Below are 27,411 nucleotides of genomic sequence, written 5' to 3'. Positions count from 1 at the left end.
ACCACGCAGGTTTTGGTTCCGGTTGTCGGAATTGTTGGTTCAAGGTAAACGACTTCCTTTACCCTCTAGGGAAACGAACTTTCTTTGGCGAGTATACTTCTTAAAGTTGGTTCTTCCGCCTAGAACGCACTTAAGGTTGATTGTTCCATGAGACGCCCTTCTCCGCACGAAAAAAATAAAGCTCCAACAAAAACAGACCAAAAAACTGGCAAAGTTCAACCCATGCTGCAGACATTTGTAGGCCACAGCGTGAACATGCTTGTACAAACTTGTGTTTGTACAGACTGTACAGACTCCTACATTTTTGCCTCGGAAAGTGTAAGGGTAAAAATTGAACATTATTGTATCAACTTCGGCCTTCATTTCTAGGCAAATTTCGCCGAAACTACAATTTGACGGTCATATATAGTTTCTACGATATTGGAGAAGTCAAAAGTACCGTTCTCAAATCGGTATTTATACATGGCAGCCTAAATACCCGTCAAACTCCATTACTCTACCGATGGATGATTGTGTACATGTTCAATTTTAAACAGAGGTTTTAACGAAGAAACCCACTATCTAATCCAGATTTGATTTGATCCACGATCTTCGGTGTACTAAACCGAATGTTGAACCACTATAACAATGTAACGCAATCTATCACAGTTCCACTAAAAAGTAAGTTTAAACAGTAAAGTTGAAATGTATCAAACTTTTGATAAAAATTGTAGACATCCACCACCCCGTAGTTAAGAACGGGGGTTACTTTTTCGGTCCGTATAAGGCAACACAGTACAGCTAGGCAAAGTTGTACTACATAGAACTTTTCTCCTCGTTTCCTATTTGTTTTACAGTGCCCCCCGATGCCATGACAGTGTCGGTTTCCCAGCCGCAGCAGCCGATTGAAAGCGTCCACTGCGGTCCCTTGACGGCCAGCTACATCGTACCTTCTGCCGCATCCTCCATCACTTCAACATCATCGAACGCCATCGTAGAAGCTGCCGCCAGTTCCTCGATGGCACTGTCCACGACTACGATGTCATCGTCTACGTCATCCACACCTCATCAAGGCAGTCCGGGACATGGGCGGTCAAGTACGGCCCGCGGTAGCCCTGAACCGGACGCCTCCCAAGCAAACCACTCTCACACGTCCGCGCCAACGTCTGCCCTGCGAAGGCTCTACTTCAAGACGGCTCGTGCAAGCAAAGTGGCCAAAACGGCGGCTGCGGCAGCAACTACGGCAACGGCAGTTGCTGCAGCAGCCGCCAGCTCTTCAACCGTGCCGAAGGTAGTCGTCATGGGATCGTCCACAACGTCCGAAGCCACTATCAACACCTCTACCGATTCCGCCTCGACGCACATGACGAACGTGACGACAACCACGGACACGGAGACTAACGATTCACTAGACCTAGGTACGAAAGTTGTCCATGTATTTTTTCATCTAACCTGTGGCCATCCTACAAAGGTCATATTTGTTAATTATTCCAAGATGATGTTTGAAGCGAACATTATTATTATAATCACCTATTATAATAAACGGAACATAATATTGATGGCGTATAAACACTTCCTTAAGGAATATTGGAATAACTCTTCCCTTAGGCAGTCGATGTGGAAGAAAAAAAGCATACAATGCAATATTAATTTCAATATTAGCAACGGAATTTACGTCGCAAATTCTTCAAAACAACGAATGTTTCCTCATAAAGACAAGCTTTTCAATTCTCTCCCCCCTTCAGTTGTCATAAGAATTTATGAGCGAATTTCGTGGATGTTTACTCAATCCCCAGACAGGCCACAGTAACTTGTTGTTTCCAGTTGAAAGTAATGTTTACAAATATTTCTCTTGCCAACGAATGGCCGCGTAGGGTGGTGATGTAAGAATGTATCGGAAGCCAAAACACAAAAACGGAAGAGAAAAATAGCGTGTTTCGCTTTATTTTGTGTATTTCTTTGCGGATTGCGAAGGATGCAACATCGTTTGTCTCGCTTTTGTATATAACTCTGTACAATTACTCTCCGGTCTCAATTGGTTTGGATTAAAAATTATGGTTCTTTTACCGGTATAACAATATCGAACAGTACAACAAAAACTAATGTACATCAAAATTTATCATTGATGTCGATGTGGAGATTAGTGAGAGAGAAAATACCACAACAACAATCATATTTCTATTTCCTTCTTATTTTCCTTATATAAACGAAATTTGTTCTTCTTTTCACAGGTGATGTTTCTGGACAAAGCGAACCGTTGTTAAGCTCGCTCGAGGACGAAAGCTCCAGCATTATCGCGTTGAGCCAAACTGCAGGCAATGAGGAGGATGAAAATATCACCGTCATTAATGGACCGGACACCCCATTACTGATCAGTTATCAGGTAAGTGTTTGTAATGTACATTCTGTATGGCATTTCATGGGTTCTGTGCCGTGCTGTTACGCCATGCTGCTTTAGAATTTTTAGGTCAGGAAATGCATTTTTTTTTACGAAAACTTATTCTCCTAATTATATTTTCTCATTACCAAAAACTATGTATGAAAGGCTTATTACTATTGCAAACAAATTCGGTAAACCATTTATGCCCCACTGTTTTGCTTATTGTTGTGCGTGCGACCCACATTATTCCGATTTTTCTACGTTCAATTGCTGTTTTCATACCAATTGGTTTTGCAAGCGTGGGTTCTGATTCCCGGAAGACGGTTACTGGCGGTGGCCATTTATACACACGGCTCGCTGTGGAATGCAGTGCTACACACCCTCGGCAATTACCCCAAACTGTCGAACTGCACTTACCCATTAAGCAGGTTTTCAATGGTAGCGATTGTGCAGGGAATAGTCTGTTAATCTCGCGCGAGCTCGTAATATCTCAATTTGCAGCGGGAGACTACCCGCTCTCTAGGTAACTACCGCCAGGAAAGACCGGGCTGGGTAAATATTGAAATTGCAATTATGATCAATATTTTAGTGGCATTTCGTTACGTCCGCTTCGCGTTCGAAACACTCAGGAATCCCACATCCGTGGTTTGTGCTCCACAGGGCAACGTGGCGTTTTGCTATACTTTTTGTGTTGTTGCGTAGTTCCTCCGCCGTCCAACTCGAACCAAACGTTTGCTCCACACAAACACCACGCACGTGAGCGCATGACGATCGTATGCAATCTGCAACGCAGCAACCTAAATTCTAAAGTACCGAAAAGAAAGCACTCAGCACCACCTTCACCGCATACCAGCACTTCATTGCATCTGACCGCGCTTGGTACTGTAGACAGTCGCAGTCAATGACGTCATTTGCGCACTGTTGAGTAACTTAGAGAAATGGTCTCATCGACCACCCATTCATTCTACGACCTAATCTACTCCCCGCTCCTCTGGTGTGAGGGGGATTGTTGCCGAGCGCGGTACAGCCGCTCCTTCGCCGAAAAGGCTGTTGACAGTACGATTTCTAAGATGGTACGCATAGACGGACGATGACGCCCCGACTGCATCGTCGAATGCAAATCCACTGCTAAGGTGTGGCACGTTTCTCGCGCGAGTTGCCAGTCACGCTGCGTATGTATTTTCGTTCTCTATGTGTGTGGGGATGCATGTTTGTAGCGAGGTTATTAATAGCCAGCGTCACTCTGTGGGCATTTTATAATTAGCATGTTTGGGTGTTATTTTTAGCGGCAAACCATTGATATGTGGCGATCGGGGCACGATTTTTCATCTCACTATTGTGTAAACATATCAGAAACGGCGACAGCAGTAATGTACAGTTGAAAAATTGCAGCTACAATAGCGCAACACGCATCAAACCGTGGCACGTGTTAATCACGCCGCAAAGGCGCGAAAAGATTCCGATGAGAACGGGCAGAACTGGCAGTGGTACGCGGATTGATTTGTTGTATGCTTTTAAATCATTGCAACATATTAAATTGAATTTGTTGCTTTTACAATTTCTGCGCAAGGCGTACGCGCGGCTGTGTCGATCCGTTAGACACGTTGCTCAGTGTAATCAGCTACGAAAGTATGTCGTCTATAAAATCGCCTTTAGACTAGTTTTAACACGTAGTTATACAGCTAGTTCGTGGTACGGGCGTGATGTTCGATCCACACGGTCTTCGGTATGCTAGCCGAAATGTCGAGGGTGTACTTTCCATTAAAAAGCGGGAGAGGCTGTTGTGATGAAATTAAGGACGGAATAGCCTTTTATAGCAGCAATCCAATGAAGTTGCTCTGCTTTGATTTACATTATTTTCCCTTTGAATCCCGAGATACCTTATGAATGTGAGAAACGCAATAGAACACAATCGATAGAGGAAGGCGGTTGGTGGGGAACAGTCTTCCGATTTGTCCAGAGCAGCATGGCTGATGTGTTCCCCTTTGCCTAAACGCTTGCGATGTGCTTTATCATCGTTTATCAAAGCATATCCAGATTCTCCGCTTCAGTGAGCCGAGCTTTCAAAGGTAGACATACTTTAGCGTGCTTTTCTTGGAAAATGCTTTGATTTGCTATTTCCAAATGCTTCATTTCCATAGCGTTTCCCGGCCCTCCGCCCATTTTCTACCATCCTCAATGATCAACAAGATGTCTGCTCTGCTCCACTATTTCTCGTTTCCTCGGCTTCTTGCTTTGCCACAACAAATAGAATCAAAATGTCAGAAGCAGAAAGCTACCACTATGAACCAGTGCCCGTCCCTTCCATCTACTGACGAAGGACAATGGCATCTTCTGATGGTGACGATGGTGACACCCGCGACCACTATCCGATATTCAGTAAAGCGTATTTTAGCGGTAAAATGTTTGCCGAGTCGAAATTCTGCCACTCAAAAACACACTTCACGTGAGAGGAGTGGATCCGCAATGCCGATGGATGAAGGTTCGGGTCACCGTTCCGGGGTGCAGGATGATGCGCCCTCTTGAATAATCCACTTACCGTGAGTTGAGACTGTGCACCATCTGTCACGCTGTGTCGGTATGATTTTTCCGTAAAGGTGCTTCCCTTTTAACTATGGTACCTGCTCCGATTTCTTCTGCGATTTCTTCCAATATGAAACGTAATTGACGAGTCGATGAATACTTGGGCCTAAACACGACAAAGACACCAAGATGCGCCACACGACAGGAAGGAGACAGTCGGTCCTAATTAAAAGGCGCTGTGAATTAAGAAATATGATTATATAGCAGAAAGGAAGAGTTCTTGCCATTAATATCAATACCGATGGTTCAACAAAGAAGGCAAAATGTGGTTTATTACAACAACACAAAAAGGCGGAATACAAATTCTGCCCATGGGAAGGACAATGAAATAAAAAGTGTGCTGATACTTGATGCGACCATACCATAAACGGTACAGATCCTGAGGGGGTTGATTTAATTTTCATCTCGCACTGGGTCACATCGTTCGCGCCCCTCCTTTGCTTGTGCAGGAAAGAGCGCAGGACATGAAGCACATAGCACTTTAAAAAGCCGTAACACTTACTTTGCACATCCCGCCCTCCTATCCCGCACGGAAAGAGGAAGCTTTGGTTGGGTTTACTCTTCAGAGAAAAGAGGCATATCACGCGGGCGTAACAACAGCACCAGAAGCAGCGTCGTTTGTTATGGTTTTTTGTTTCCGGTCTGCATGCCGGATCAATCCTTGTTGACTGATTCCCATCTAATGCTGGATGGAGAACGGTGCAGCTTTTGTTAATTAATGTAATTAGATGTGTCAGAGTTTGCTCTCCTTCAGAGTCCCTTGCACAGACTGTCAGGCTATATCTTTTTTCAGAAATTATTGGGCCATTTTCGGTACTGGAATGATTTTCAATTATGGATGAGAATTTTAGAACTGTTGTAGCGAAAAGACGCGCTGGCCTTTTTATCGCATTTATGAGTATGAAGGCAATTCGCGTGTCTTGTTTGTGTGATGCCCTTTGAATTCGTTAGGCATTACAGTTGTTTTGCACAACTCCATTAGCATTTCTCGCTAATGATCCCGAACGGAATGGACGACATGCCACACATTTGTACAGCGGTGGTACACTTTTTGCATTCCTGCAGTTTAGCTCCCGGACGGTGAGTGAGTCCGGGATTTACTGTTTGTGCTATCGTTCTTGCATACCTTTCTCGTATATGTGTTTTTTTCCTTTTTTTCTATTTGCTCTCTGGAAGGAGGCTAATGGTTTAACTTCTCATACGCGTTTACCTTTGCTGTCGTAATGTTGCTGTGACTAAAGCGATATTACGGGCTTATTTTAGTGAGTGATGCTTTGTTTTATGCTCTATGTGAGTGTTGCTTTGTGAGTGTGTATGTGTGTGTGTGTTTTTCTCTGTTCTCGTTCTCCCCCATTTTCGTCTGAACGTTGTCCTTCGTCTCATTACGACTGCAGACAAATGTTGTTTTGTTATTGTATAATGGTCTTTGTTTGGTTCGTCGTATTCGCATGCCATGTAGCGCTGCCGGAAGAAGCTGCCAGAGCAAGAACACACACGCAAGGCAATATTTTATATGCGTAAAAGTTGCACAACACGAACATGTTGAAAAAATGAAATTGTGTAGGAAAAAGTGTAATACTGAGTTTCTCATTTCATGGTACCTACTCTCATTTAGTCTTTAGTTTTCCTTTCAACGCCATAGCATTGTTAAAAGTGCTTGAATGTGAAAGCGGACAGAATTTAGCATACATTTCGTCGAAGGGTGTACCTGAACGAAACTGGTACGATTTCATCCGGTCATGCATTTGACGCCGTACAGAATTCCTGCATAATGTTGCACAGGTTGTCAGTAGAGAAATAAGAATGTATTGCTATAAATTTGCCTAGCATACTAACAAAAAACGGTTCAGTTGTTTTTCGCACCGTAAAGAATGATTTCGTGGTGAATCGTTGAGGAAGGAGTACATAGAGTGCACCAGCTACCGTCTGCCAGCCACCGTCTTGTATGCAAATAAATGTCTACAAGGCAAATTCCGTGGTAAAAATCAAGATGTATAAATTGCACCTCTATATGCTGTTTCACTAATCTCTTTTGGTGTGTGTGTGTGTGTGTGTGTTTTTTAGGACATGACAAGAGCATGCTATTCTAAAGTCTAAAGTAGCGTAACAGCCTACGGTTTTATAGTGTCTCCGTTGCCTAGTGCAATGATCTCCATCGTTGCTCGATCGCCGGAATCACAACAAAGAAAACATCCGCCTGAGACAGTTTAACCAGTGGGGAAAGGCGCAAAAACAACAAACCCCATGCCATTGGCCAACGAGCAGACACATTTATCGAATAACGCGCTGTGCTCTCACGTAGAATTGTTGATCAAATCGCACACACGTTGTAGTCGTTCGCGCGCGACGCTGTTGACGTGGAAACGCTTCCTGGACCCTGCTGGATGTCGTCCGCCTGTCACTGGCGTGTGTGTTTGGACAACAATTTGCTCTGTCATCGCAAGTCAGCCGTTGCCCCTAGTTAGCTTGTGAGTTTCGGTGTAATGGTTAGGCGTTGGGTGCGCTTCGATAGTGGGATGGGATAAGACGAAAGCGGTCGCTTCTTTGCCTCCATCAGTATCCCCGCGAGATACCTACGTTGTCGGGGGTATGCATCGACGCGAAAAGTCCAATGACTTCGCAAGGGAGAGCATACGAGCGGATGGATGAATTTTATTGACTCTTGGCTCCATATGCCGTTTGGTCGTGACAAAAGTGCCGTTTTGCTACACTGCATACGATGCTTCTTTCTCACCATTTGTGGAGAACCACTGAGACCGCGGCAGACATATTGGGGCCAATGTCCAACAGGGTTTACCACATAGATTCACGCACCATTTTGCCATTAATGGCCGTTTTACGTGATGGTGCGAAATGAAAAGTGGTTTCCAGGGGAAGGGGATGATGTCAATAGTGCTAATATTAATAACCCTAATGGTCAGTAAAACTAGCGATCATCACCGTCGCAATAACAGTAACGACTCTCGACCCGGAAGTACGCTGACGAACCGTAGGCACACGCCGTATCTTCAATCTTGATAGTAATTATTTTTTTATGATGTCACTCAAGCATTTCAATGATGCTGAAAGGAGGAGAGAAATTCATGAAACAAATGCAATTAATCTTTTCCTGCGACTTGTTCATTCGGTACGATCCCGCTACACATCTGTAGTCATCACTGGTTTTGGTTTTATTCTGCCTGCCTGGCTTGTTCATTCGGGTGTCTTGAGGAAGGTCTTTTACCTTTGTTTTAACCGTGAAAACGGTCATAAATCTCTTCTCATACACGTTGCGCACACGCAACATTCGTTGCGGCACGACTTTGTGTAGCAGAGCAGTAGCTCCGTTTCGCTTAGGGGGTTGTATGTCCGAGCAGCAGGGAATCTATCTTGGCCAGTAGTTGACAGAGTTTTAAATCCTCTACCTTGTCGCGCGGACCATCCACCATGTTCGGAATCAACCAGCCTGGAAAACGGTCCAACTAACCTCGGTTGATATCTATTCCAGACCAACGCACAAACGCTTGGTGGTAGCTTGATGTTTACTTGAGAACAATAAATTGCGCGTTAATTAGTGAGAGTTTTTGGAGTGTAGGTTGTCCGCTTTGAACTACAATAGCGCCGCGGCTAGAGAAATTGTCTTGAGTCAGTCTGAAAATGATATAACGGGGCGGTGGGGGCGCTTGTTTGTGTCCAGTTTAACGATGGTAGCACATCGCTTTGATGAAATCAAATTATGACACGGTTTGTGCTTGTTTCAGCCTTTTCGTGGGAATGTATCGTTTGTTCAACTCGTCTGTTTAAATCACTCTCGTTTAGAAAGTAACGATCTGTTCATATTGTGTACAGACAAACCTTTTTATGAAGGTGTTCGTATTTATTGTTCAAAATTTGTGATGGAGGCGCATGGTGTTTTGTAATTTCAATGGAGGCGCCCAGTGATTTACAAAATGAATGATGTTCTCCTTTATTGTTTGCCTTAGATTGACACAGTAAACAATTCGATCGATATAAATCTAAGGTATTATTTTTTCTTCGTTTTACAGGAACTGGAGGATATGTCTCCGAGATCTCCCATGTTTTCGCCCCGGGAATCGCCTAAAACCGTCGCAGGAGCCTCAAACCGTGCGCAACAACCACGCACCGCACCGGTTTCGTCAAATGCAACCCGTTTTCCTTTCGATCCACCCATCTCGCCGAAAACGTATAGCGGAGGTGTTAGCCGTGGCGATGTTGCTTCTTTCGCTCGCACTCACGAAACCATGTTTAGCTTCGACGAATCGCCAAACCCAGTAAGGCGTCCGCCACCAAAAATGCCACCTGCCTCGGTCGAACACACACCGGACCATTCTCCAAACACGATTGATACCACAACTGCCCAAGAACAGATCATTAGCAACAACGAGGCAGCAAAGGATCGTGTTCCGGACATAGCACAGACTCCGAAGCAACTCATGGAACCAACACAATCGTCCACATCCACGCCAAAGCGACTCATGAACAGTTTCAAAACCCGCAAGGAGCGTCTCGTACAGCAGGCTGGAAGTGCAGTTGCCGCAGCTACAGCTGCAGTTACATCCGCCGGAGCATCTGGTAAACCGTTCAAGAATCCAAACTACGATCCGGATTTAACTATGTTTCCATTCGATCGGGAAGCAATCGATTACGATCGCATCCAGCGTGAATGTTTCGCTGTGGAAGAGGAGCTACTGTTCGAACATGAACGCCGTAGTGACGAGGACTATCGGACCGTTGTTGGTGTCGTTGGTTGTGGCGAGTCGCCATCGAAAGCACTGTTCGATGCAGAAATCTTCAGCGATCATTATTCGATCTTCCAGCAATACGCTTACTTGTCGCAGCAAGAAATCCGCGATACGCCAACTGAGCGCAATGCGACACCTTCGAAGCGCAACCGAGTAGTGAGCACGTCCGATGCATTTTCACCGCAACGTCGAAACGATCACACGGCGTCCGGTGCAGGGGTGGGCCATACTCATCCACGGCTGTCCAAGTTTGATCAGATCGCCACCAAGTTCGACATGATGCCGTCAAAGTCTGCGGGTGGGACAGCAGCGACACAACACCTGGGCTGTGGTACGCTTCCGGATTTACGCGTCGACTACTTCGCGGAAACGTCATGCTGTTCCGTTGCGGGAATTTCCGTCTCATCAAGCGTAGAAGCAACCAGCGAACCTGGCAAAGCGCGTGCGTCGTCCCCGACATCGGTGGCGACCTCTGGTGGTGGTGGCCTCCGTTCGATGGAAGTCGTTGGCACAGGCGCACTCGTCACCGGTGCTATAAATGTTACGCCAAACCCGATGGAAGGAGCAGTTTGTACACAGCCGCGGGCGACAATAGTCGTACAGCAAGTACGTAGTTTTGTCTGTCCTCATTTTCTCTGTCACATGCACGAGTGTCATTTTTGCGATATTAATGCATAAGGAAGCATCAAGTTTGAACAAATCCGTATTCTGAGTGTATGTTGTGAAAGTTGAACTTTTATCCTTCGTAACGTGTGAAAACCGCAGCCGTAACGTTTCTGTGTAACGTGCGTGAAACATTTTTTGGAAGTGATTTACCCTGATACATATATTCAACGAGACATACGTGTGTTTTATCGTGGTTTATCGTATGTGAACATCGTTACTGGAAGTGATCTTTGGAGAGAGTGTTTCACGCTTTCCAGAGAACGGCTGTTACTCTGTTGGAGCTATTTTAAGCGCTCCCCGTCGTTAGTACTGCGTCGGGCTGCTGGTTTATCTCATCTAGGCTTCAAATTTTGTTTTTGCATTCTGGCAATTGTTTACGATAACCGGCGATCGGCTGACGGCAGTACGCACATCTTCCACGTCGTCAAATGTTCGAGTTGCAGCTTTTGCTATAGTAGTGCACAGAAATGATAATGATTGTTGTAATATAAAAGTTACCAATCGTACTAGAAAACGGTGAACAAGTTGGGAGGTGTCCTCGTGATAGAGTATAACTTGACTTCGTTCTTCGATCATCTCAAGATGAATCGTTTAATTAAGAAAGTGACCAAATTTTTGGACCAAAAGGTATGCGTTTGGTGGCATCCAATGCTTTTTCCAGCAGTGTACATTACTTAACTAATGCTTCAGCGTAATGTGCTAACGGCAAATCGTTTTATTTAATTTTTAAATATCATGCCGCATCATACAAGCTTTGCGTGGTTTATAAAATTGTGACTAATCTTTATACGCTATTAGGCAAACGAAACAATCGTTCGCAGCTCGTTGTTGTTAAACTTGATTGATTATTAGGATATTGATGATATTTCTTAACAACATACACTCTCCCACCAATGTTTATGTTTGTAGGACACGTGTAGGCTGCTACTTTGCGATGCCTTTGCGTCATTAGCTACACTGCTATGAGTAGTACGTGCGTTGTTTAATGTAAAACAATCGACGTAAAACGCCACTTCCGCAACACGAACGAAAAACCCCTGTGATTAGAATTGCCTTGTTGTAACATTGCCTCCAGATTTTTAATGTGAAATTTTATATTTCACGCCTGCCGTTTTGTATCAGGGTCAGTATATTTTTATCGTATTGCATTAGTTTCCTTCCGACAGCTTTTTGTGTTGCTGTTGTTTCGTTAGCCAAACCAATGAGGTGGAAACATCAGTACTTTACTGCTTAACGTCACTGTGTGTTGGGTATTGTTTAATGCTCTTCGAACCGGCTTTTGGCATTTTTCCGGCGAATGGAACGGATATAAACAAACGTTTTATCTGAAAAGAACCAATAATGGTTATCCGCTAAATGGTGGTGTTATTTACGCGTTGTTTGGATTTCCTTTTTGTCATTCTGGTGTTTGTTCCAAAATTTCTGAATACTTCCCCTTCTTGCTCTTGATTTTTTTAATTGAGAATGAATGATAAAACAAATTCCTGTTACCTGTTCTTACAAATCGAAGGTTATCACGCGTCCAGCGAGCTAGGTCGTAAATTTCACATTCAATATCACGTACGCAGATTCTTATTTAGCACTTAACACCTTCGCGAACACCTTTGGCCCAAACGCTGGGCTCAAAAGTTTTTTTTGTTATTTCAATCATCCACAATAATCCAATTCGCTTCTTTAGCGACGTTTGAAGAACAGTCGGATTCGAAATTTGATTCTAACGTGTTTTTATTTGACGTTTTTCCATCGTCGTGCCTCTTCAATCCCACGAAAGTCGTCACGTATCGAAAAAAAAGAAACAGGTCATGAAAACGTCGTTCGAAACGCCGCGTATTATTGCACGCGCGTTGTCGTGTCGATATGGAAGGACTTTTGTAGGAACCAATCTCGTATCCACGGATCCGCAATCGGGGGTGGATTCCTGTTTCTTGGAGCGATGCGCGCTCTGTTTCATGAAGTGCTGAAAATGTGTAGTGGAATGTAAAAAAAGTGCAATCCGTTTTGAACGGATTTCGATTACATTTCATCATCACAATGCTTTCCGGAGAGACCATGTGTACTGACTATGGTTGGTCATGGCATGATTAAAATCAACCACAGAGTTTGCTTGACGAAGTACATAAAGAAATTACGAATGCAGCATGCTAGCAAAGTTTGAAGGATAAATTGAGTTTTAAGGATGTGGACAGCAGCTCTACGTGGATCATGAATTTATAAATTTAATTAAAATTAGTTAAGCTGCTTCAAACACTCCATTCAGTGTCAATCGAAAAAGCGAATGGATGTTGTGAATACAACATTGAGGGTGGATCGTTGCCCAAGCATTTTCTAGCCCAAAAACATTGAGTGGTGTTTCCTAGAAATTGATGTTATCTTCTACTAAAGCACACTTGTTCAGAAGCGAACTTTGGAGTTGTGTAGTTCGGGAACAAAGGTAGATCTTCTTGTATCTAGCGCAATCCAGCTTCCTATAACTCGATGTTCGTTTTTTTTTATTGTCAACAAACAACACGCACGAACATTGCGAAAATTACGCCTGAGTCATTTGCGGTTCATCCGTTCACACGGTGACAGTGAAAATTGGTTAAAAATATTAGTCACCCTTCTGAGAAGCGTTCGTATCAGAGTGCGTAAGCCGAAAGAAGTGGATGAACAGCACAGTCGAAATGAACTCACTTCCTAGAAGAGCTGTTTTCTTGGCGAATTGGTTTTTGCTGTGATCCGCAAGCGTAATAAGTGGGTACTAAAGGGTTTCACCCTCGCGTAGTTACTGCCTACATATTCATAAGACACATATGGTTTTCAGTCACCCAGTTTCATGATTGGTTTTTTACCTTCCATCCCTATGGTTTCCTGCCTCCCACTAGTGCTCCATGAGACCACATCGAATCTACATTGCGAAGGTTAGAGTGGTTCCAAATTCGTCGAATCTTTTCCTTTCACGAAACGGTCTATCTTCCTATCGTCGAAATGGTGTCGTGTCGTCGTTGGAGTGTCGATGATTTCATTAAGAGTGCCGCGCCTCGTCGTACGTTGACGAGCAGACGGGCCACAACTACAACATTACGTGGGCGTGCAGTGAATGAGTTGTGAGAGCATTAAACATGTGCGAACGATCAATGTACACGAAGAGCAAACGACTCACCCTTCGTTGTGAATGATGCGTCTATATGAGGCGGCGTGTCGCATCAACCGGTGACAGAGTTTCCTGTTTTAATCAGGCCACATTTGGGCCATTCGTACCCATACGCAACGGCTGTTCGTGGAAAGCTGCGTGAGCTGGTTCAGGTCAATGGAAGCATCCCTAGTTATTCCACCGCAGGTCATGAGCATTCGGATGGAGTGACGATGTTTTATAGGAGGAGCGCTTGAGGACATTGATTAATTTTATTTGATGGTGCTTTCCGGGCCACCCTCTTTTAGCAGACCACTTGAAGAGGAGTGACACACCATATCTGCACACAATACACGTAATGACCCGGGACGGAAGAAAAGCACAAACAAACGAAATCGGCCAACGAGCGGGATCTCTAAGATGAACCTGCTCGATAAAGTCACGTTCGCGTGGCAGAGACGCCCACAAATTGTCCACTTAGGCTGTTGCTTGAAGTATGGTCCGCCTTGTCATGCGTCTGCTCTACATTCGATGAAAGTGTGCAATAAATCACAGCCCGTAATTCGTGCAGAAAATTATCCCATTCATTAGCGTTTACGCAGCAACACGAGCGTTTTGAAATATCAGTCGCTATTTGGTGAACTTCTACGCGGCCTACGAGTCTAGGCTTAATTAATGCCGCGTTACCATTGACAATCGGGCTGCTGATTTGACGGTTAGGATATTGAGCAGGATTTCAACTAATTCCAAATAAAAAAATGGAATCCGTGCGATATCGACAGACGGCTCGGTGTCTTGCGTGGAAATTTCTGGGAATTGATGTCTACTGCCAGTCGTGATCCAGTAGTTTCATATGCGCATTTCAAACCACCAATTATTAAAGGTTAGTGCCTTTTCATACCGCGTCCGTTTGGCAAACATTTCTGCGGGAAAGTATTCGTGTAATAAAGCTGTTCTTTTTCATCTTCTGCGTGTGCATAATAACGCCAATGAATTGTTTGAATAATATTTACCAACGCTCTTCCTTGTTAACCTTTTGATTATGATTGCTGTCATTTAAGGCTTGTCCTCGAAATATCTTTTTTTGTCATTAAATTCTGTCTGTTTTTCTGTACGTACCATTCACAGCCCTCGCTCAGTCTGGACTACACATCCGTCGAAACGATTCTGCTGAAAAATGAAGGAGAGTTTATCAGTGTCGGCGAACAGGGAGCGAAAGGTGAAGCACAGTCGACGCAAAGGAAAAAACAGCAACGAGAGGAACACATGCGACAGTTGCTGGACGTGACCAATACGCTCACCACGGAGGAAATTAAGGATTTCGAAATGAGGTAGGTCGCTTGTTGCCGTACTGCCCCGTGGCTTTCACGGTGAAGACAACAAAAGCAAAACACCATTTGCAACTTAATTTAGCGCTACAAAAATGGTCCGCATATTTTGAAGCATCATTCGGTGCGCTAACCGTACTATGTGAGGTTTAAATATTGGTGCTGCAGCATATTTCGCCCGTAAAGCACGGTCCGTGCAGCTTCCATAGGACCGCGAGGACCGAGTTCCTTGTCGAGTCGTAACGAGAGAACCTCATTACTTACACCATTCGACGCTGTAATATTCATTAAATAGTTTACGGGAACCGGGAGACCGGACATCACCGATCGCGCTTCCACCAAACGCAAAAATTTCATCATGTCAAGACGGTCGGCGATACGATGCTTGATTAAATTTCCACCGACCCAGTATCTGCGTCCATAAAAAAAAGAAGGGCTGACGACTTGCGACATGAATTTCGGCATCGCTTTTCATGGTCACGTCGTGGTGATATAAACGGAAGAGAGCTGCTTCCTACACACTCCATCGAATATCAGCAACAAGAGACATGTACGTGATCGATGTGTATCTCGATCGATTGGCCCAAGAATGGCGGGAGATGTGTGCAGTATGATCATCAAATGAAATTGGATTTCCCCCCAATGTTCACGCGAAGACTTTCGACGGCCAACTCTCTTACCCACGATGATGCTGGATGTCGATAAATAAACATTTTACCATGAATTTCAATTCCCGTATTCATGCCCACAAGATACAAAGAATCGCGCGTGTGTGTGTGTGTGGGTCTATATCGTTCTAGTTTCAACAAAGACTCCGTCGGATGAGATTCTTTTTTTGACTGTCTTGTGACTTCCGCTTGAACCGTGTGGTCATCGCCATGTGTCGGGCTGGTAATAGCACGGGAATTTTTAAATTCGCAGAATCAACACACCGGGACGGGTGGTGTGGTCGTATGTAGTTACAAAACAGCGCGGCTGCACAACAACACACCGGCAAAGTATTTTTACCGATTTGCCGCCATTTTTTTGTCATTTCTTCCCGTTTTCGGACTAATTGGCAACGTGGTTCGCGACCGTTGTTGGGGCGCGCACGGTGTGATGTTCAAGGCCAGTGGATAGTGCTTTCTTCCATTGCTCTTGGGGTCATTACTGAGTTCATATTAATTACGTGACCATTACGAACGCCCCACCTACAACTACCGCTGGGCCAGGTGGGCAGGTGCATGATATCTATTCAGCCCGTGTGAAAGTGAAAGTGAAAAACGATGTACTAAATTAAACCATCTTCGCCGTTTATATTGTGTTTATCTAAACATTCAACCGTCTGGATTCCAGCCGCTCTGAAACCTTACTTCACCTAAACAAAAGTTGCACAGCGCTGGGACCATGTGTATCTTATTAGCATAGGGTAACGCTTCGCAATGTCCTTAAAACAATCCATCTTTGCTTGTGCTGTATCGCCGGCTCGATGTAAGGTACATGTTTTGGGTGGTAACAAGTTTTGTTCGTGACAACTTCTGAAATGTTCCAGGATTGCTTCTAAACAGTTTCAATACCATCGTGCGTCTTGTCTTGTTCGGTTTTCCACAGTCAGCAAAGTCTACAAGCAACAATATTCGTACGCCTTCACATGCCAGCAAATGAGCTGGAATAAAGTTGCCATTATTCATTTCACAGCGAATGAAGCTACCCAACCGATCGATGCCATTGCTGCACTGTGTGGATGGGACTCTCAGCAGTACTGTACATTCGCTATCCGCCTTTGCAATTTGTCGCTGACAAAGACCTTTTTCTTACGAGCACCAATTCGTGGAAGTTCAACTTCTAACACTGGAGAGAAAATCTTACCTTCGCCACGTGCCGACGTTCCTCTCTTCGTCGTGACTTTTTTGTTTGCTGACATGGTTTTATTTTGATTTTTCCATCAATGACTAAAAGTGAAATTGATTTCGTACCAAGGTGCCCCCTTTATTAGAGTACTCTCGTGCATCTCCAAAGCTGTAGACAGCGGCCCTAAGTCTAACTGTCAAAGGAATCCCTGTGCCCAATTACGATGATGACTTTTTTCTACCAACAATAGGTATTTTGAATCATGCAGAGGGGCACGGGCACAGGCAAAAGAGATGAAAATAAGGGAAAAGGTATCGCAGCTCTGCATGCCATACAGAGAGGTCACACGCATTCGGGGATCCGTAGCTCATTGCAAACTTTTAATGACATAAAGTTGGATTGCATGTGCAACGTGATGATAACCGCAAAATTCGCGCGTGATGGCATTAGGCGGCAGCATTGGCTCGTCGTGGAAATTGCGCGACTATTTACCTATCCGAGCGCGCACTCCTGTTTACGTTAATAAGCAAAACACGAATAAAAAACCCCCCTGTGCAGCTATTTGGTCGTCACCCCGGGTGTGTACGGTGGTAAATTTCTGATTCTATTTTTTATTAAAACGTCCAGAAACAGGAACTTCTTGTTTGCCGCAGACTTCCCATTGTGCCATGAGTATTGGCCGCTTCCTCGCATCGAACGCTTGGGGATATTGATTTTTCACTCAAAAATCCCTATTTCGCATCACGGTGTTTGTGCTGGATTGAAGGGGAAAACCCAACAAACAGACGACGCCGCCGGGAGCAGTCGGGAGCAAAAAAGGCTATTAAAGTCGTAGCACCATCCACTGAATATAAGCTCTTCCCCGTACTCGGTGTTCTGCTTTTATGGAATATTTGAAATATTTCCATTTGGCCCATTGCCAAGAATGCGGCCTCTCCAAAGTGGTGTTGTCTCCTTCGGGACAATGGTTGGCGCTCGATATCATAGCGTGTGTGGGGGCAAAGAACTACGCTACCGGTCCGGTGTTGTACGTCTATTGACCATCTCCCGTCCTTTCCTTTTTTCCGCTGTATCTTTTTTACGGGTATCGTTTAGTTGATCAGTAAAGTGGAAAAACCATACGCTGCGGTTGGACGTACGGATGAAACAATGAGTTCTACAGTCTCATTTGTGTCATCATCCCGTCATTTTGTGTCACACGAGAGCAGTTCCCAAGCACTGGCAACCGCTATTATGCAGTTTTATGGCGAGGGAAAGGAAAGAACTCTGCAACTGTACATTGGTGCAATGGTTGGACTTTAAATTAATTTTGTTTGTAATTGATGCGTGTGTCGAATGTTTCATTAATTAAATATATTAAAAGCTTACGTGGCTGCGTTACTCATCTCCATGAACATGCAAATCCGTCATCGATAAGAAAAGAAATAGTTTCTTACTGGTTAAAAAAGCAACATTCGGTTATGCATATTGCCTAGCTTTATTTTTACGCACTGTTTGTGTGTAGCACGATCATCACGCGTCGCCGAGAATTTGCTTCAAATCATCCGGAAGACTTTTCTTCATGTTTTCCATGTGCCGCAACAGTTGTTCCCGCGTGTCCCGAACATTGAGCTGCACGGGCAGGGCGGACATAGCGCTACTGTTGTTGCCCTGCAAGAGCGTCAGCTTGTGACGCAATCGCAGGATCATGTCGACGATTTCTACCTCCAGTTTACCCTTCGCCCACTCGGCCAGATTCGACTCGGAGAGCGTCTGCATATGCAGCACCTGGAGCGTTTGCTCGAGCTCGAAATAGCGCGTATCGTACCAGCCCTTGAAGTTGGGCGAGCTGAAAAACCGTCGATACAAACCCTCCCAATCACCTTTGCAGCTGGAGGTCAGCTGCGGTCCACAGTCGTCAAGCGTGGCCAGGAAATCCTCCTGCTTGAATGGGTTCGGTTGAGGCGCCGATCGGAAGGGTGAAATATCCTTTTGCAGTGGCATTAGCGAGGCCATGTACCTTTCTAAAGGAATCATGAAACTTTGCGTCAGTTCTAGCAGATGTCGCCTCAAAAGAGCTGATTGCACGGAGAGCGGACGGTCGGTCTTGAGCCCGAGTAAAATCTTCTTGATAAATCCTTTGTCCTTTTGCACGAATGGTTTGTACTGGGTGTAGAGCCCGGGCGAGGAATCTAGCAGCTTGTGAGTTATTTGCTTGATTTTCGACAGTCTGGAGAGTGTCGCCGAACCTTCGGAAGGCAGACCGACTGTACCGCTTTGAGTGCTGGTCGAGGTAACGGTCGAAGGGGTCACCGTTCGTTGCCGTTGCAGTTGCGCTTCAGCGCTGTCCTGAAGACGTATCGTATGTGGCCAGTGTTGCAGCGTTTTTGCAAAGAATGGATTGGTCACACCGAGTATGATCGACGGATGGCCATTCTTGTTCTGTGTGAACTCCTTGAACTCCGTATCGTGAATGGTAAAGTAGGGACGGCTTTCAGCGCAGTACGCCAGCGGACTGATAAGGCTAGTGAGTGACTGCACCATGTGTGCGCAATCGGTCGGTGAGGTGCCGGTTACGATAATCGGCTCTCCAGTGAGCACCAGCTCCCAGAGCAGATGAATGTGAGGCAGAAACAGTTGCAAACTGCGGAAGATATCGATCTCGTGCACGGATGATATGATGCGGGTTTGATTGTGGCGCCCATTGCCGTTGGATTTGTTGGCCGGATAAAGGCTATCGACCGGCAGTACTAGTGTGCTGTATTTACCATTTTGCTTTGGTATGGCAACTTCATATACATGGCCTAGTAGATGCAGTTGCAGTGGTTCGTCGGCGAGGAGAGACGGCCACTTACATACACTGTCGCAAACGGCCTCTAGCGTAGGTTCACCAGTGCTGAAATAGGAAGGTGCTATCACTCCGCACAGTTCATAGAACAGATTGACGAACGGAAGGCGCGTCAACAGCACCAAACTCTTCTGGAAATAGCCCCGCTTGAGTGTGGCATCCTTGATCTGGCGGAAGTATACGAAGCCCCAGAAATGACCCGGATCAGCACGGTGTACTGGCATGCAATGGCAATTAAACTCCTGCAGTCCTTTGGGGAGTGTTGAGTTTTCTGAGCCCGAAGACACACGCAATCGGATATGAAACTGAGAGTCACCCATACAGCCCGAGTTAGAATCAGGGAAGGCCAGATAGCATATGTTCATCTTTTCCTGCTCCGTCAACGTCACGTGCTTTGGATAGATAAGTTCCATCGCTTGGCCCAGCTCGAGATCGAACGTAACAACGCAAATACAGTGTAGCCATTCGCTAAACCGGTCCCAGGTGCCTACTGCAATTCCGTCCGCTTCAAGTTCTTGCTGCCGGTCTATCACACTCGTATTCATTTCCTTCCGTTTGCGTTGCTCCTTTTCCTCTTGGCCGTGTTCCATTTCGAGTATTAAGCGTTTATGTTCGTACACGATACGATCGATTTCGTACCGCTCAAGCCGTCCCTTGTCCAAGGTGGCCTTCAGTTCAATGTTTCCTTCTACCATCACGTGCAGCACACCGTTAAGATCCACATTAAATGAAAGACCAACATCTTCCAGCCCTTCGCCAAAGCTACCCTCGAGCTGCAGCTGACCCAACGTAATGTTATCACTAACAATGGCACTTTCCCCCTCGTATAACCGATGCGTTTCGCGAAAATTCTTCACGCGGTGGCGTACTTTCAACGGAAGCGTTGAATTACGGCTGATCAGTATACGGGGCGATTCAGTTCCTTCGACTCCATCTTCGATCTCTTCACCTATCATGCCGATAGAGCGTGGCACCAAATCCCACCAGAGTAGATCCTGAATTTCACACGACTTATCGCCGCTAAGTATGCCGGCGGCAATAGCCGTTCCTACAACTACCGCTTCATCAGAATTGACCGAGCTGCTGAGGGATCGACGGTCGAAGAATTCGCTCAGCATTATCTGCACTCGTGGGATACGCGAAGACTCGCCGACCAACATAATATCGTGTACCGCAAAACGGTCCTTTCGGGCACGTCGCAAGGCAGTTTCCACATGCAGAATGACACGTTCGAACAGATCTTTGCACTGTTCGTCCACGTTGTCTTTCGTTAGCGTCGAGCAGAGTTTGTAACCGTCGAGAAGATCATCGACCTCCACCGTCACCTGGCTGGTGTACGAAAGTGTACGTTTCGCCTGTTCGCAAGCCTTCCGAAGTTTTCGCATTGCGACACCATCCCGAGTGATGTCGAGCGATTGTTTGTCCTGCAGTTCCTTTACGAAATATTCCACCAACCGGTTGTCAATATCCGATCCCCCGAGTCTAGTATCACCGGAGCTAGCCTTTACTTGAAACACGCCGTTGTAGATGGTCACGATCGAAACGTCCAGAAAACCACCGCCAAACGAACATACCAGCACGTACTGTTCGCCGATTAGTTTTTTGTTTATTCCGATGGAAATGGCTGCGGCCGTAGGTTCGTTAATTAATCGCAGCACACTCAACCCTGCGATAGTAGCCGCATCCAGCACGGCTTGACGTTGTCCGTCAGAAAATTGGGCAGGTACAGCGATGACAGCACATGTCACAGGAACTCCAAGCTGCTTCTCGGCCATCGAACGCAAATGGGCCAGTATTATGCCACAGATCTCCTCTGGATGGTAGAACTTTGTCTCGCCTTTGAACTGCACTTGAAGACCACCTTCCTTTTTGTGGCGTCCCAGAATCCGCTTCACCTCTATCACACAATTGGCCGGATCGATGTCAGCCTGTGCAAGGGCTTCTTCTCCCACGAGTCGACCCTTCTCAGTGAACGCAACCACCGACGGAATGCGATGATTACCGCACTCGTTGGCGATGATTTCAAACTTGCCATTCCGGTAGATACCCACACTGGAGTAGCTAGTGCCGAAGTCGATTCCTATCGCCACCGTTGAACCGGACGCAGTTGCGGTTCCCGTCGACGTCGGTTGCTGCCCGGAAGAATTGTTTTTTGGTGAAGTCATTATAACTGCTCCCAGCTGTCTGTCGACCTGTTTCGGTTCTCGAATAATGATCCGTATCAGTTGCAAAAGACTGCTGCTAAGTTGTAACCGATGATCAAAGTGAGCATTCCCGATCAGTGGCACTGCCTAGAGGGAACCCGTTCTCTCACTAATCTGATGTGCCTGTGCCGGAAGAAATAATTAAATCTCATTAAACCGTGCTGATAAACACCCGTTCGGACGGTGGTTCGTAGTCAGTTGAGCTGATTACACTCTTTGCATTCGTCACGCGCGACTTGCGGCGAACCGCGCACCGTACACCTTGCCGCTACCGCACAATCGTTTTGACATTTATTACGAACCAAAACATAAACAAACAAACAATTTCCGTATGTTTCTCCAACTCTACTGCTGTTCAACTTCGCACACTTACTCCCATACACAAAAATACTCTTGCGCACGTACGCACACAGCAGTGGAAAAGGGCCATTACCTTGGATGGCATTGAGTTGCAGCTGTGATTCGTGGTTTTTGTGGAAATGGCAAGGTGGTGGTGTAACGGATGGACAATAGAATGCTTTGGGCATGGTGCGAATTTTGTCTACAAACCTGTCATAGATGCTGTCGTCTTGCCTTTAGGGGGTAGTTATGGTGAAAGCTGAATGTGAACCAAATGGGCTTTAGCGAATCAAGCTGTACGATGTGCAATCGAGAGATTACGTGGATTTGCTTGAAATGCAATGCGAAAAACGATTTGCACATAGGAAATTGAATAATCGCGACTATGGTTGGCCCGACAGGGTGAATGGATCGCTACACTCAGGCCAAAGCTGTATGATACCACTTTCACCTTCACCAGAATGTATATCACAAGAGCCTCAAACAAACTTCACCAACTTAAACTAGAATCACTTTCGATAGAGTAATGTAATTTAACTATTTTACTAACAAATAACAAACCCCGACATCGCTCAAACATACTCAAATCAGCCGCACAAACAAGGAACTAATTTGATGTACGCAAAGGCAGATAATTTCTTTCCTCTCGTTGGGTATTTGCGATTTTCAGCGCAGTCGCACCAGCCGTGCACGACAGTCGAGTGCGCGTTTGTACCCACCGCTTCAGTGCTTAGGGTCGAGGCAACGTACCAACAAAGGAGCAGAGTAATGCGTATAAACAATGCAGTTTTTCGACGAAATCAACCCTTAAGTCGCAGGGTGCTTTTTTGGGAGGGTGATTTTTTTTTAATTAGCTTATTGGTAATAATGCTGTGTGCTTTTGTTCTGGTTTTGTTTCTAGATATGGTAGTCCCCATCACAGTCGATCCCAATCGGTCAAAACTCCCGGCAGTAGAGCATCAGGCCGTCCAAATCAACTATGCTTACCACAGCAGCGTTCGAGGTAATCACACAGACACAGTTTAAAGTCAACAAAACGAATTTAGAATTTAATCATGTTTTAAATAATCTCCCAGAGTGGCTTCCATGCCGAATACAGGAGTCGAAGAGGAATACTACAGACTTAGGCATTTTTCTATTACTGGCAAGGGTGTCGTCAATCGGGGTGATTCGCTTAAAAGCAGACGAAGCAAATCAAATAATAGTGTGGCCAGCTCCAATTCCAGGTAATTCATTTGAATTTACGCAGCTATAAACCACGTGCTTTTGCAGCACAGCTTGTTGTTACATTTCCATAACGGCCCAAATCGCAAATTTGGGAAAGCGAGCTTTTCACATAAAAGCAGTAGTTGAAGTTTTAATGAATTTATTACGCTTAACCACACTAGTCCCGAAAATTTAACTACACCGATGCAGAACTGCACGGTACTTTAGCTCGAGTTTGACCTATTTTCATTTGAATACTGTTACAGTACTGAACATCTAACTCCTGCCACCGGAGCCGTCGCTGGTTCGGCTCGGACGTCAGCAACGTGTAGTTTGGCATCTAGTCGAGAGAGCAGCACATCTAATCCGGCATCTGGACCGTACAAGTAAGGCGCATTTTACCATTTAAGTTGATGGGGACAACATTAGGGCATATATGTGTAACGTTTTCTTTCACGCTCATTGACTTGTTTCCTAGGGTGCTGATGCTGGGTGGACCGGCCGTGGGAAAAAGCTCACTAGTTTCACAGTTCATGACATCGGAATACCTGCATGCATATGACACTAGCATAGGTAAGGGATATTATTTTTTGCCTAAATAGAGTCTATAATCTTCTCCTTCATCGGCATTACTACCTCAGGAGGTCTAGGCCTGCCATTTCTGGTTTTCTGTGACTTTATTTTTATACGTTATCGGACAGCCAGTCCTACTTACGGAGGATTGGTCCGGATGGGACTTTGGCATCGAGACCGACACCGGCACACCACTAGCCCGCCCCACAATACCGGTGTCTAATTCAAGAAATTGGTTGTTAAAAATGGCATGTTTAAATTTAAATTAATCTGAATCTGTACAGTGCTCTGGCACATTGTGTCCAAAGCCCTTGCTGTACGAATTTCGAAAAGGAAGGAAGACAAAACAATTGATTATCCATTATAGTATGCACTGGACCTTACTTACTGCGACATGATTCCCTTAAATGGAACAACATGTTTGCATGAATGTTTCGGACAAGTCCTCTGTTCCATGTTCCTCACACACCATCCGATACCGTAGGATGTGTCGCACATGTGTACATAATGGTTTTTAGCGTAATGAAACTGTCAACAGCACCTTGCGAATCATCAATGTTTCTGAGAATAATGGGTCCCACAGAGAAACTCGTGTTATGCTATTTTCCGGAACCACCCAAAACCAGCGTGGTCGTTCCAAACTCAACGAAAGAGAAAGAGAGCGACACGACCATGAAATTACACGTTGCAATTGGTTTTGTTTGTTCTTTTTGAAAAGGCCAACGCCATCAATTTGCTTGTTCTGGTTTGATGTGAACAGAATAGCGCTGTTGTGAAAGTTGTTTCGGGTTATCAAATTTACAATACTTTCCTGTCAAATATGCATGATGTATGATCGTAAATAACATACACTAGTTTGAATGTAGTTTGTCAAGATGAAAGTAATTACTTTGTATCAATATGCTTCTCAAAAGCCCGTAATTTCCGTTGAAGAAAATCAATTTCCTCTCTGTCTGACACACTCTTTAGCCAGGCAGGAAAGAACATCCACTATACGTAACGCAATACGAGAGGACGGTAAACGACCATCCGCCATAGATGGAAGTGACGTTGAATTGTCCTCATACCGGGGCAAAGGACTTAATTAAATTTCCTTCTTTATTCTACAACCAAGCCCGCCTGATATTACCGGTGACGCGTACATCACCTTGGTGCGAGTGCTGATTTAATATTGGTCACTACTTCTGGTGACCTAGCGGTGTGCTTTTCACATTTTCGCTTGTCTCTTGATTGCCTCAGTGACAATTTCTACCCATCCATCCGTGCATTCATGACGGACGCGCGTCAGCTGCAATGGACCGTAATTTCTTCAAAGGCACATTGCCGACACCTATACTCTCTACCCTTTTGTTGAGCCTTTTTATTATCCTCATCACCTTGAACCACAATGAAACACGTTCCATCGATTCTGAACCATGGCACAAGCAACGAGGTCAGACTATTGTATTTAATGCTTGTTGGTAGAGCTGCAACACTAGAATTGTTCAATCTTTTTACAATGAACGACTGTGTTGCAGCAAGTGAATGCAATTTTTTATGAAAAGTAACCATTCTCTCCATCATTGTCACTACTGGTTTGAATGTAGCAGAGTTTGGCATCACGTGACAAATTAGAATTTAATATATTGCGAGCATGAATATTGCACTTTACCAAATTCGTTGTATTCAGAGATAGTTTAATGGTAAGATTGAAATTCTTAAATTAGTTTTGTTTTCTTTTTGATCTATTCCTACACAAGATGATGACTCGGGAGAAAAAACGGTTTCCGTGCTTCTCAGTGGAGAAGAATCCGAACTGACATTCATCGACCATAGTTATAACGAAATGGCGGTAAGTACCCAAGAATCCGCTGAATGCTATGTGCTTCTTGTTCATCTATTTCCTTTCCGCAATACATCCCTTCTTACAGCCCGAAAATTGCATGTCTACATACGACCCGCACGGTTATTGTGTGATATATTCGTCGACGGATAAGGAAACTTTCCTTATAGCGGAGCGAGTTCTTCAAATCCTTTGGACGACAGAAAACATCGCCCAAAAAGCAGTGATACTGGTGGCCAACAAGGCAGACTTGGCACGGTGCCGTGTGGTGACGTCGGATGGTAAGATCACATGTCCTTCACTTGAAATAGAGAGAAAAGCTCAATGCACTCTTCCTTCACTTCCTATCGACAGAGGGTAAAGCAATGGCAACACAGTACGATTGTAAATTCATCGAAACATCCGTCGGAATCAATCACAATGTAGACGAGTTACTGGTGGGACTGCTATCCCAGATTAGATTGAAATTGGAAAATCCGGAAAAATCAAGGTACATCCTAAAACCTTGAACTGTTTGTCAGAAGAAACGTTATGAAAAGATTAATTTGTTAACCGTCCATTTTGGATTCATTTTGCAGGGATCTTTTCCGGAAACGATCGATTCGGAAATCGAAACGTCGAGCCTGTTCACCACTGGGTGGTGCCATCTGTTTAGCCGGCATCGGTGGCAACACGAATCCCAGCACACCAGTTTCAGGTCCACCGGCTAGCGGGGGCGGTTTCGTCGACACCCCGCCCGGAAGTGCGCACAGTAGGTAAGGGACCTGTCAGTTTCCTTTCGGTGGTGGTGTAAATCGGGTGGTAATGGTTTGAATTCTTGTTTCTTTGCTCTTCTCTCGTATACAGTCCTAGAAAATATCGAGGATCGCGAACATCCGCTAGTCTTAAGGTGAAAGGGTTGCTCGGTCGAGTGTGGGCTCGTGATTCGAAATCCAAGAGCTGTGAAAATTTGCACGTACTGTAAATTTTCTTCATGAGCTCTCGATTTGGTCTCATAAAATGAGCATATATCCCAGCATGCAACACAATCGAACACGGGTGGCTTTGTGTTGCTACAGTTCACAAATCCATCTGGCGTTGTGTTCGATTGCGTTGCCCTTGCTGGGAAGGTGTACTGGAGTGAACGAGCGCAGCATTGAATGATTTCCTCTTGGTTCTCATTCCAAGATCCCGCGAGCAACCATAATTATTCCGTATAACCCGCTGTCAATGAGTTAACGGAATCCGTACATGCACATATGTTTATTGTTTTCCTATTATGACCTTTCTTCCTCGGTAAACGTATTCGCGCACTATACGTATATATGCACATTTATCAACATTCGACTAATAAGGTTTTAGGGATATGTACTTGTCTTAAAGTTCCTAATGTGTGTTTCCTAAAATCGATGACCCAATCACAGAGGGACCCAAAGTGGAAATTGTACCAAGAGATCCAGATGAACTGAAGAGAGTACAGTAAATCGCAGAAAAGGTTACAAGTATTATCGAATGCTATGCTCATATCGCGCAAATTTAGCACACTTGTTAGACTGCAAAGTAAGTTTCATCTGAAAGCTATCGACTTGCTTGTTTTGTTTTACTGTTCTTTTTTTTTGTATCAACTCCTGCTGATCCAAATTGATCAATAATTGAGGAATGCACACATTCCTCTTAGTAATACTGTGCTGATTTTTATATGGGTTTCCTTCATATTTTATCTGTAACCCGCTACTACTGCAAGAAAAAACAGTCTGGAATCACAGTGACAGTGTCTGATGGTTTGATGAGCCACCATCATCTCACTAGCGTAAACAGTGAACAATAACAAAAATTATGAT

At 44.9% G+C, this 27,411-nt stretch overlaps 2 protein-coding genes across 2 annotated transcripts; one reads left to right on the top strand and one right to left on the bottom strand.

The window, feature by feature from the left end:
- The first annotated feature begins 836 nt into the window (after positions 1–836).
- Positions 837–27,169, top strand: LOC128300531 (serine-rich adhesin for platelets). The gene is made up of 13 exons (XM_053036622.1): positions 837–1,397; positions 2,211–2,362; positions 8,968–10,290; positions 14,591–14,793; positions 22,892–22,993; positions 23,067–23,216; positions 23,463–23,582; positions 23,675–23,769; positions 25,509–25,600; positions 25,680–25,872; positions 25,946–26,081; positions 26,170–26,346; positions 26,438–27,169. The coding sequence occupies exons 1-13, from the start codon at positions 851–853 to the stop codon at positions 26,553–26,555; spliced, it is 3,408 nt and encodes a 1,135-aa protein (XP_052892582.1). The 5' UTR covers positions 837–850; the 3' UTR covers positions 26,556–27,169.
- Positions 18,064–22,499, bottom strand: LOC128300530 (protein DENND6A). The gene is made up of 2 exons (XM_053036621.1): positions 22,201–22,499; positions 18,064–21,774 (listed from the first exon to the last, which is right to left on the bottom strand). The coding sequence occupies exon 2, from the start codon at positions 21,610–21,612 to the stop codon at positions 18,133–18,135; it is 3,480 nt and encodes a 1,159-aa protein (XP_052892581.1). The 5' UTR covers positions 21,613–21,774; positions 22,201–22,499; the 3' UTR covers positions 18,064–18,132.
- Positions 27,170–27,411: the final 242 nt, after the last annotated feature.

Source organism: Anopheles moucheti, chromosome 3, assembly GCF_943734755.1.
Source record: "Anopheles moucheti chromosome 3, idAnoMoucSN_F20_07, whole genome shotgun sequence".
Classification (NCBI taxonomy): domain Eukaryota; kingdom Metazoa; phylum Arthropoda; class Insecta; order Diptera; family Culicidae; genus Anopheles; species Anopheles moucheti.
The sequence above is the reverse complement of the archived record's forward strand: the minus strand, read 5'-3'. Positions and strand labels throughout refer to the sequence as shown.